The sequence below is a fragment of the Poecilia reticulata genome, chromosome 13 (genome assembly GCF_904066995.2).
Source record: "Poecilia reticulata chromosome 13, P_reticulata-male-v2, whole genome shotgun sequence".
NCBI lineage: Eukaryota > Metazoa > Chordata > Actinopteri > Cyprinodontiformes > Poeciliidae > Poecilia > Poecilia reticulata.
In genome coordinates, this window is record NC_088842.1 from 6,845,386 (window position 1) to 6,857,937 (window position 12,552).

Here is a 12,552-nt window from a genome sequence, read left to right on the forward strand (position 1 = left end):
TTCTGACTCTCCACAAGTTTTTGACTACAATTTAACTTAGCTTAGCATTGATGCTAATATTAAGCATCAGAACGTTTTTCTTACTTATTAGCAACGTTTTTATAGTGAATGGACGAAGTCAATGGCAGACAGCATGCTAGTGATGCCAAACATTCTACTGATAGCAATCATGCTAAGATTAGCATTTTGGCTAATTTAACCATATGCATTAATTTTAACAAAATCAATGGTGCAAGTAAAGCTTCGTCAACATGTTTCCGACTCTCCACAGGTTTTTGACTACAATTTAGCTCTGTTTAGCATTGATGCTAATATTAAGCATCAGAACGCTTATTAGCAATGTTTTCTATACTGAATGGAGTAAGTAATGACCAACAACATGCTAGTGATACTTCACGTGCTACTGACGATTCATGCTATTATTAGCATTTTGGCTAATTTCACCTTATGCAACATACTAAATGGTACAAGAACATGCTTCTGACTCCCCACAGGTTATTGACTACATTGCAGCTTTCTTTAGCATTATTGCTAATTTTTAGCATCAGAACGCTTTTTTAAAAATCCGACGGGCACACTTTGGCATGCCCCGTAAAATTTTTGCAGGAATTTTCTAGTTGGCATTACAACTGCCAAACCCTTCTTGCGATTGCTGATCAGCTTTCTATGTGTTCTTACTGCTGTTTTTTTTTTTTGATGAGAACAGTCAGAAAAATCCAAAACAAAACACTGAGATCAACATGAGAAACTAACACAATTAATGTGGACCACTTAATGTTCTGCGCAGATTGCACCTAAAAACGATGTATTTTTGGAACAAAAAAATGTCATGTTTTCATAAGCTGCTGTTCGTCTCCTGTTGGATGCTGTTCTAATATGTCAGTACTCAGCTGGTACCGGAACTATATTGCAGTGTCAGCTTTGTGATTCAGTGTTTTTGGCTTAGCTACGATATTCTTTTACATCTTTTAATTTAAGTTTTGCCTTGTTGTCTTCCAGCCTGTGTTACGTCAATCTAAAGGACTCAAAATGTAAATAATGTGATCACTTAGCGAAGTTTCCTCTCAAATTCCACTGAACTTATTTTAAGCCAACGACAGTTGCCTGTAATTACCGTTCTCTCTGGCTTCTGATGTTGTAGTTCATGGGGGAAAGAAAGTTCCAAAATGTATTGTTTGTGCTGGTGTAGGAAGGTTTTAGAATTCAACACAATGTTCGCAAGTACATAGTAATGAAAAAATGCAATATTTAGTCTGTATCACTCCAAACTATACATTAGATATGAGGTACATTGTGCAGCTCTTGTTTATAGATCATTCATTACATTTTATATTTTCTTCTTAACATTTGAGTTTTATTTCTATCAATAATGTTATATGCCTGAGATCATGTTTATTGGGAAACAATAAATGTGCCTAAAACCAAAAAAAACAAACCCAAACCATAAGTTCTTAGAAGGCAACTGGATTTCTAATCCTGTTTTTGAAAGTCCATTCTAGATTAGGGTGCTTATCTGTTGAACTGGTTTTTAAAGGAGCAGTATTAGGTAAAATCAACTTTTTTGAGCTTTACGTCATGTCATAATGTTATTCACTCATCAAAAACATACCTGGAGTGTTGCTTTGATTCTGTCATGCATTTTTGAGAAATCCTTTAATTTCCCGTGGCAACCAATCAGCTGTGCAAAACACCAGGGTGGACCTAGCTCCACCTTCAAGGACAGAGCTCCTCCTAGAAGTTGCAGTTTCCAAGCTTTCACCTCACAGAGCGCCCCTCCCCTGCAACTTCCCTGCTTGGCTCCTTCAGACTAGCCAGTAGCAATTGGCAAATTGATTGGTGGAACTTCGCATCAGCTGAGCTCAATATACGAGCTGCTTCTCAGTAAAACGCTGGAAAAAATGTTGTTGAAGGGTTAACAGAGGAGCCATGTTGTGATGACTTCCTGAAGGCAGAGTTTCAGAAAGAGCAGGAGTTTTTAAAGAGACAGAGGCCCAATTTCAAAGCATTACATTACAAAGTCAACATTTTTTTAAGTCATTTATGATATACATTTACTGACAGAGGTTACATGATTGTTCTATAAAATATCACCATCTGTGAAGACATAATACTGCCACTGTATTATTCTTGATGTTTTCCTTTTTATTATTTCTCTCTTCAGGCCACAGTCATACCTCGACCGTAGATGCCATTGGGGAATCTTTTTTGTTGCACTGTTTACGTAGGCGTTGTGTCAAATTATCATTACCATCAATGCATTAGTTCAAGGTTTCCTCGCAAGGCGTTGCATTGTAATTACGATGTCATTGTCATAAGCATTCATCTGACCTGTCTGTAGTTACATTTGTAGTCAATTTAAAGAAAAAAAAAAAACAATGTCGGTACAAGCTTGAAGTAAATGCTACTGTCGCTTTCATTGTGAGTGTTCTTTTTAATCACTGTCTTTTTATTCAAGTTTTTTTCTTTTTTACGTACAGGTAAGAGCCTGTGGATACAAAGGAATGAGAATTATGAATGTTTTTGAAAAAGATTGTCTTGGGAGACAAATGAGTAGACAGTTTGACTGCTGTAATATCTTGAGTGTTTGTTGTAGACCACAGACGAAGCTTTTAAGACATAAATGCCAAACCAACTGTGAGGCGTCCTGGTGGAAATGCTATTGTTTCAGGTTACTGCAGCAACGGCAAAGCTTCAGTTTCTAAACTCCTTTCACAGTCTGCATAATGTTGGGATTTTCAACGTCATTAGTACTGAGACTTATACTGCATATTTTTACTTACTCAGGTTATCTTAGTCTGATATTAACAAGTTTAAACGATTATCTGACAAAAACAGAAAAATGAACTGTGTTCCTTGAAAGCACGTAATAACGGACTTTATTTTTTAAATTATAGACAGTTTTAGTTTTGTTGTAAATTACCATAAAAAGTGTAACACTGACCAATTTAATAACATTTCCATTTACTTTTTTCAGCCTTTTTTGGCATTTACTTGAGAAGTTTAAGATTTAAACTTTGTCAGTGCTGTTGATTTTTGACATTTAAAAATTCATTACTTTACTTAATTCATTTGCTAAGGGATACAATCTTCCTATGTCTTTACTCGCCTCCTTCTGGTTATAAACTTCTGTGTGAAAACTTGGTAATCTCCTGGCTTTGACATCTCAGCGTGTTGTCTGCTGATAAATATATATATATATATATATATATATATATATATATGTTTTGTCCCTTTCCTGTCGTAGTTTACCTCTTGTTTTTGATTACCATAATCCGACAGGTAGCTTCCTAATCTCAACAGCTGTCGGAGCTACAACAACAGGTATGCCAACTGAACCTGTTGACCATCTCCTGATAATTCCTGTTGAAACTAAAACTTTGACCAAAGTGGTTCAACATTAACTGCCACATCTATTTAAGAAGAAAACTTTCTTACTTGTGTCTTCATGCTCCGAGTATAAATCCTTTCACACATCGGGTCAATAACGGCTATAAATACAGGTAGTGTTTTTGTTGAGGTAAGTCTTCGATGTTTGGTCTGTTGGGGCAGAAATGTTTCTCAAGTCGAAAGCATTTATAAAGCTTAGGTCTAAGCTTTAAGCTTGCACTCTCACTTCTAGCATCTGACTCACCCTTTCACAGGAACCAACGGACGGAGAAAGCTCTTTATTTTCAGTCCGCTATGGCAGAGGTGCACTCTGGAATCCTTCTCCGCTAATAAACTTGCCCTTTTCCATGTAATGACCCGTCTCCTTGCCTGCATGAGCGCCAGGTGATCCCTTAACCTTTCATCTGTAAGAAGCACTCCCGCTCCACCCCCTCTTGTTGCTCCGTCTATCACTCCATCCCGTGTACATCCCACCTCAGCCTGCTTGGCCCGTTGTCTGCTCCATCTTTTATTACTTCACTGAAGTGCTGAAATTGTTTCAGGCCAAGTCATGTAAAAAAGACCCCTTTGTGTACTGAATTCTGCGACTTCAAACTAAACGGGTTCACAGACACGTTGATGGATTTCTGGTAAAAAGATGTGACAGTTTACTGGCAGAAAATGTCATTGTTGATTGAAATAAAGATTTTGGTGCAAAGTTGCTCACACGGCTGTGTTGAAATTGATGGCAGACACCTCCCATGAAAACCTGCATTCTGGGTGTGTTTTTCAGAATAAACTCAGTCAATAAATGGAGCTCTATCTCGGTAAATTTGAAAGTCATCAAAGTTTTTCAGTTATGCAGTTCAAAAAAAGTGGGTACAGTGGGTAAAATGGGTAATGAACACATCACCAACTTTAAAATAAATGTATTTATACAGATGCAAATGACATAAAAGTTTTACTAGATGTTGGCAACAACCCATCCAATCCACATATGCAAAGAAATCAAGCAATACATGTACTTAAAATGTGTTATATAGATTCATCCTTTAAACCACAAATGTTCTATTAGCCCGTTCTCGGAAGTCTTTGGTTCTTTCTCTGAACTCTTTGGTTCTTGGGCTGCAGTTTGGCACATCCCTTGTGATAAGCCACTTCTGAAGCAGAGACAACATCAGAAGCCTCTTACCTGGACTAAGGGGAAAAAAAGAAGACTGGACTGTTGCTCAGTAATCCAAAGTAATCTTTATAGATCAAAGCAAAAATTAGCATTTCATTTGTTCAATCAAAGTCAAAGAGTCTGGAGGAAGATTGGAGAGCCTCAGAATTCAAGTTCTTTGAGGTCCAGTGTAAAGTTTCAACAATTAAAGCTCCCAGATACTTCATACGAAGCCAAACAGTCGCCGCAGAGTCATGTGGTTTTAGGACATTTGCATTTATGCACACCTTTTATAGAACACCACAGACCAGCTGTGGGACACCCCTCCTCATCCAGTATACGTCACGCCACTGCTGTCGGGAGATCCTCCTTACCTCAATTCATCCTTTTTTACAAAACGGTCACGGAACGAGCGTCGCACTTTCCTTCAGACTTCCTCCTCTGTGAACAACGATGTTACAGTTTTCATCCAGGAGTTAACTATTTGCCAGTCTTATTATTATTATTATTATTACTATTATAGTACTAGAGAAGGTTTGAGCAAATATGCATTATTCCTCACTGCGTCAGATAAAAATTCCCTGAAAAAGTATTCATCTTCTACAAATCCAAAAACCAGATAGTGGAAACGGACTAGTTAAGGAAAAATATCAACACTGCTGTCTGAGCTCATTTACGCATGAAACATGGCAACAAACTTCTGACCACTCAAACAACACTTCAAAATAGTTCAACCCGGGTCTGGTGTAGAGTTCGGCAGATAGATGCCTCACTACGGAGAAAATGGCACAATTTTCATCACACGTCGTCATGAGAACAGATTTTGGCACTTCAGATGAAGTATGTCAGGACCTTTAGTGATGATTTGGGGAGTCTTGTCATCTGTTGGTGGTGGTCCACTGTTTTTTAGACATGTCCAAGGTCAGCACAACAGTCTAAGAATAGATCTCTCTGCTGATGAGCTTACTAGAAGCACTGTTCTTATGTCCAGTGGGACCTGGGATCTGCACACGCTGCCAGAAGTACAAATACTTTGCTTTACGAACATGGTGTTACCGTGAAGCATCCTGCCTTGACCCGAACGCCACAGACAATCTGAAGTGTCGTCAAGAGGAAGATGAGGGACAACACACCCAACGGTCCATACAAGCTAAAAATAATTGTATGGACCATATGGATTGTGTGGAAATTCAAAGAAATTCAAAAGAAATGGAAATTCAAAGAAATTCTTTGAATTTCTAAGAAAATCAAAAACAGACAAAAGTGTTTGATCATTCGTCATTCCCTTTATCAGTTCATAAATGCAATCGCACTGATCCCAGGTCAGAGATTCAAGAGAAATTAGCTGGTTTTCATCACTGATTGATTTAACAGGACTTTTAATGTGATGTTAGCATTGAGTTAGAAAGAAAAGCCGCTTTCGCACTGCACGGAACGGTACGGAACGGAACGGTTCCGAGCGTGTTCGCATTACAACTTGCGACCGGTTCCACCCGGCCCCATGGAACCACAAGAGCTGTGGTTCCAATCGTGCCGGCCAAGCGGTTCTGCTTAGAACCAGCAGCTGATTGGCCGCTGGTTGTTATGGGGTGAGACGTTGATTTTCCGTTGACAGCTGGCTCTCACTAAACTGTATTTTATTTTGTAAAGAGTGCTCTTTTCAATATGTTTATTATTAATTTTAATTAGCAGTGGATTCGTCTCAATATAGTGCAATCACCTGGTCTAATGATGAGGTTTTTTTTTTCTCCGCTTACTCGCTAATGAACGAGTACAGCCGGCCGCTACATCGAAACCATTGTTTAGTTTCAAAAATAATGACGCCCGGCACCGCTTCGACAGCGTCCTCAGTGTAATGCGAACACAACTGGGCTGGAACCGTTCTGTACCGTTCCGTGTAGTGCGAAAGCAGCTTAAATGCGTTCTTCTTAAACCAAACTAAGTGATCTGGATTACTTACTGTAAAATATTAGTTTGAGCACATTATAACAATCACATATCACTTTTTATTTTGGCTGTACTTTTTGCACAAAGAGTCTGATTCTTTATTTTTGGTATCTAAAAATTTAATTTTGACCTAATTGCATTGGAGAGACCTTAATTTGTTATTACAGATGTGTGACCCATCAAATGACATATCCGGTTACCTCATTTGAAATATTTTTAAATGAATTTTGACTCGTCAAAATGTAACTGAAGACATCTTAAATGACCTTTTAGCATAGACAAAATGTAGATCCATTTTTAGATATCTAGAATGTAATTACGGCTAGTCAGGATGAACTGATTTTATGTTAAAAGGCTTGTCATACACTGGCCGCACTTTGTATGAACATATTTCTGTTCATTTAGTGTTTCACAAATTTTTCTCTCTCTCTTTTTTTGGTTTTACAACCTAACAGATCCCTGTTTTGTTATCTTTTATAAATATGTCTTAAGTTTAATATTGTGAAAAAACCACAGTTATCTGTTTATTCAGTCAGTATTTGACGCGGCTCACACAAAATAGTTAAAATATGTGCTTTTTTAAAAATTCTGCATAATTAAAAATTTAGTGCATCATGTTGTGAAAAGACGGTCGACCCTCTTAATATGAGAGAAACTCAGTTTTGTAACAAAGTGGCTGCTTGCTAATTAATTAATTGATCAATAAGATTTGTCCATTCACTAATTGATAACTTGCGACCCTTATAGATTACACTATTTAATCTGATTGACGAAATACAACTGTTGATTTCCGAAGAGAAAAATAACTAATGCTGTAAGTGCTCAGTTTGCAAAGGTTATCATCAACTAGATGTTTTCAGATGAACCCAGCTGCCTTATACATTTTCCTCATTTCTCTTTCTTAAGAAGTTTCATTTGCCAAAGCTCCCACATGTTTTCCAGCGAATGTAGTTCAGATCCCTTGTGTGCACCGAGCCAACTCACTTCTTATTAGTGAGGTTTTGATAGAAAACATGTGAAATATCTTTATCCAGTTTGTTTTTTTTCTTTAATATACTTTTTTTTTTTTTTTTTTTGAGAATTTTTCATTCAAAGCCGGTTTGTGTGTTTACATTAGTAGCAGTCATTTGTCTTTGAAGGAATATGCATAAAGGAAAGGGGCTCCCTGATTGCAGGCAGGGTGCAGCAGAGATGATAGGCAAACTGTGCTTCCGGGCACTTCTGCTTGTGTTTATTAAAATGGAAAAAAAAAAAAAAAAAGAACTAAAGCATGCCTGTCTCCGAGTCTGAGAAGAGACACAAACTGCTTAGCAAGGCCCTAAAATTAGATTTTTCTTTTAGGTTTCTCGGCTCATGTGTCAGTAAATCAACTGACCTCTTATTGTTGGGATCAGAGGGCCAAGTGAAAGTTAATTGGTTGCCTGACTTTAAGGGCAGAATGACTCAGCGCAACACATGACGCTAGTGGCGAGTTGTGAGCCGAAGTGATGGAAGCTGCTGTAATCGTTTTGGACTCTCCAGCAGCCCGTCACCCGCTAAAACCCAACCGGCAGCAGCAGAATTAATATTTCTCTGAAATGTCACCGTTAGCTATCAGCGTTGTAAACCAGCACAGCTGTGCCGTCCACGAGGTTTGCAATAACACGTCCCCCATTGCTGGGACACCAGTACGTAACCTCTGTTTGTCGTCTTCTTTTTCGTTTCAGTTGCTTTGCAGCTTCCGGAGGGCCTGCAGATGTTTGCTTGTGCCATTGCCGACATCATAGAGAGGTAAGCTGGAGGAACAAAACAGGTGTTTTATTGATTTATTTTTGATTATTGTTATTTGGGAGTGTGTGAACGAGTTGCAGGTGTAGAAGTCAAACCAGCAGCATGTAACCTCAAACTCGCCGTGGGCACTTTTTACTCATTAGCAGCCTGAGAGCATCGTCGTAACGCCGCGCCTTTGACTCAATCACCAGTTCAGCAGAAAACGAGATGTGATTAAGCTGTGTTTTTTGGGGGGGGTTGGACCGAGCAGATACCGGAGCTCCCGTTGCTCTCAGTTGGAGTGAAGGGAAGAGTTATCATTCTTGTTAATTACATCCACGTTGGCCCTAATGCATCAAACAGACTTCATTTTATTTTTTTTTATTATATATTTTTTTTCTTCTGCAGGAAGGAGGATTTCACATTAAACATATTGTAGCTTCTACAAGTATTTTAGTTTTTTGTATTTTGATATTTTTGTTGGAATTGCATATGATTGGCAAACGCAACGTAAGGCTGCAACTGTTTTACTAACCAATTATTACGTTGGTTATTCTAACAATTAATTGACTAATTTGACAATTGATCAATTAATCAGATAAAAAAAAATTGCCACATTCTGCAAACTTTTCACTACGGTCTTTTTTATACAATACTGTAAACACATAAAATATGCAAATAAACAGATAATTTAATTCCTTATTCAAATAAAAAAACATTTTGTTGTCAAAAACACACCGCTAAAATATTCCTTTATTCAGCAAAGGATTCATCTTCATCTAAAAATAATACTTGTAACATCACCATGTGAAAAGCTCAGCTTTTTGACTTAGCATCAATGCAGTCATGATGCTGATCTGTTGGTTACTTTTTGGATTCACTGATTAATAATTGGACATCAAATTGTGCTTAGTTGGAGACTTTTTTTTTTACAATATTTGAATTGGGTGAAGTTAGAAGTATGCCACTTAGGTAGAACATATGTACAGAAAAATAAGTTTTGTTTTTTTTATTTTTAATCTTAAATGCAAAATGTATATACAATGGGTCAACACATCCAATGCTGCAATGGAATGGTTTGGATCAAGGCGTTTTTATATGTTAAAAGGGTCCAGTCCATACCTAAAATCTAATTTAGAATAATGTCAAGAGTTGAAAACATTGATTTCCACAGACTGGGAGTGACTGGCAAAACTTTCTGTTACCACTTGTGGAAACTCATTAACTGGTGATCCACGTTTTGATGTTTCTGTTTTGTAAAACATTTTGAAAACCATATTTCATTTTCTCTCCACTCCACAATTATGTGTTCATTTGTCATATAAAATCCCAATAAAATACGCTGAAGTTTCCAGTTGTAATATGACAGAAATGGGGAAATGGGACACGGATGCTTTCGCTCCGTGTTGTAATGGTCCGCCGTATCCCAACTCTGGTTCTGGCTGCTCTCCAGTAAATTAGATTTTGTTTTGTAGTGCTTGTAAAAAAAGACACATTTCACAACACATTTGAGCAAGTGGGCCATAATGTCCTTAAAACATCTTTTTTTCTCTCTCTCTCTCTTTTGCTCTCCCCCTGCTGCTGTTCCTGCGGTCTCATTTTGCTCTCAGCTTGCCCTTGTTTCCCCAGGAGCGGTGCCTGTCATGTGTTCTCTTAAAGAAAATGGGTGCTATCATTAAACACTTAGTGTGGATTTCTTTCTGCGTTTTGTCAATTGAAACCTGATTACAAAATGGACAAGATGAACGATAGAGTGCTGGGAGCTCCTATAAACTTTTCAGGGCAAGTGGGGTATTTGATTTCATGCAGGAAGCTTAGATCACATCAGTTTTAGTGTGTTAAGTTTGTTCTTGATTACACGTGCTTTATATTACGATGCCTTGCTGCACTTATTTAAAATATAAATAGTAAGACCTCGCACTCGCTAAGTGTTGAGCCTTGTCTTTCTGTCGCTACATTTTTATACATCATCCCTTCTTACACTGTAATGCTGTTTATCCTTACTGCTCCTCTGTAAGGCATCTGCTGTTTCTCTATCTCCTGTTCGACTTACAGTCAGTTCTGCTTCTTTAACACAAATAAGATAGAGTGCAGTTTTGATGATAGGCTCTGGTCTTATCAGCCCTGCTGCTATCAGACTGAGAGCTGCCAATATGTACCGCGGCGCGCTCAGACGGCACATCTGTGCAGTCCACACTGATGCTACGTGTTCGGACGTCCATCACAGAATGCTGCTAATTCGGCCTCATCTCCTCTAATGAGAGCAATTAGCGGACACTAATTGCTTTTCTGACTTACTTTATAGCTCGTCTTTTATCATTTGTCTCTCAATGTTTTCCACCTTCTCGTCGCCATCTGCATGGTTTCTCCTCCACACTGCAAAGCAGAAAATATCTTTTCTCTTGGATAGTTTTCATTAAGATCTGCTGGACTACTCATGCTTTTTTTTAATTTCTTAATAGAGATCACAGCAGACCCAAAGTAAGCAGGTTTCTAATGTTTAAAAGTTAACTTAAATTATTATAATTTAAGGTTGTTTTTATTTTTAAGAAAACAGATGGTTCTAATTGGAGGTGTACCGATCAGATACTAATATCTGTATTGGTCCCGATATAAAAAAAAAAAATCTAGATTAGTGACAATGTGGCTGATCTATAAAGGCAGATCTGTTCAGTCTAATTCTATGCTTTGTGCTCTGGGTTACTTCATTCTGTATTTAATTTTATTTCAAATTATACAGGGTGGCCCATGAAAAAGTAGCCCATGTTACTACAGTATTATTGGCGGCCTTCCATAAAGAAAGAACCAACTTGAAATGCCAAAATCTTTACTCACTCTTTACAGAAAGTGCCCTTAGAGTGAGGATAGCCTTGATAACAATCTCGGCATGGCACATAAAATTTGACAGATTTTTTCGGTGGATTAACCCATAGGTGAAAGTTTTCTGCTTCTGGATGTTTAATTTGACACCCTACTCCTCCCACCTCCACTGATAAAGATTGCTTACTGTTCTGCTGTGATGCCATGGAGCTGTAGCTCGTCATGTTAAAACTAAGAAAAGATCACAGGACGGAGCATGACAAATATTTAGAAGCATCTAGGCAGCAAAAAAATGTTAGCATGTTGCCACAACGTAGCGCTGACCTCGTCTCACCCGCAGATGTTTAGTGTTACTAGAAGTCAAAATAGCATCATATGTTGGACCGATTTGTCATCCCTATTACTAACCCCCTGTTACATGGACAGGGCTGAGATCCATATTAAAATCAGGATAAAAAAGCTTAAGCAGCACCAATAGTTAGGAGCTTCAGCTGGAGGGATTGCTAAGTCTTAATGAGGACAAGCTCTTGTGAATTATGATGTGCTTCGTCCAAAACGTGTAACTTTTTACATATGCACGTTTACAATAAATAATAATGTAACAAATAATGTGTATTGAGTTGTTTTGGCATATTTTTGTTCAGTATTTGAGCTAGGAAAAAAATATGCTTAAAAGGATGATCTCTCAAACAGTTGTACTTAAATGCAATGTAGCATTGTAGGAAAAAAAACAAAATGGAAAAAAAGAGAGGCAAGAGTCACAACTAGCAACAAATGACAGAAATTAAAGAACTCATTGATGTTCATTAGAGCAGTGATCTGTTTGTTCCAATGCTCAGCCTCTTTTATCTGATTCTCTTTGTGCCAATTTATATAATTCAGTCCGCTGCCTGTGGTGACAATGTCATATGGGTTCAAAGATTAGTTTAGAGTCAGCTCTCACAGGCGAATGAGAGAGGAAACTTTCTAATCAAAACCAATAATGCTGTGTAGGCTGCCAGTAATGTGTGCGCTGGTAACTGCACCATTATATTTTATTGTGTGTGATAGTTTTCCTGTTGCCTTGTTCTAGGATTGAAAGGTGCTTTTATAAGCTGGAAGCAGAATTTACTGAGAGAATCTCCGACTGCAAAGAAATATAAATGCCCTGGCTAATAACGCTCCCTTTCAGATATTCAGTACATGCCATAAAGGGCTTTGAAGGGTTTTTTGTTCTCCAAGGCCCTTCTCTAGCAGATGCCATCTCATGATTATTGGGGTGTGATAAGCATCATTAAAGGGCTTTTATTTGACTTTGTTTTCCAGAACAGTACAACAGATTCTACAGTCTAGCACAGCTTAAAATTTTTTGCAGGTTAGGGCTGCACTGTAGGCTGGTAAAAACCAACTCCTTGTTCTGCGCTTTGCTCCGTACAGAGGGTCTGGGCTTTCAGCTACTAAAAACGATTGTTTCCTGGAGGTGTGGACTCTGACGTTTTAAACTTTACTCAACTGCAAGCGGTTGCCCA

At 38.1% G+C, this 12,552-nt stretch overlaps 1 protein-coding gene across 1 annotated transcript in view; it reads left to right on the forward strand.

The window, feature by feature from the left end:
* dph1 (diphthamide biosynthesis 1) overlaps positions 1-12,552 on the forward strand; it is an 84,900-nt gene that overhangs the window by 10,015 nt on the left and 62,333 nt on the right. The window contains exon 3 of the mRNA XM_081614299.1: positions 8,182-8,245. Coding sequence (XP_081470425.1) covers positions 8,182-8,245 — 64 coding nt within the window. The remainder of the gene's footprint in view (positions 1-8,181; positions 8,246-12,552) is intronic.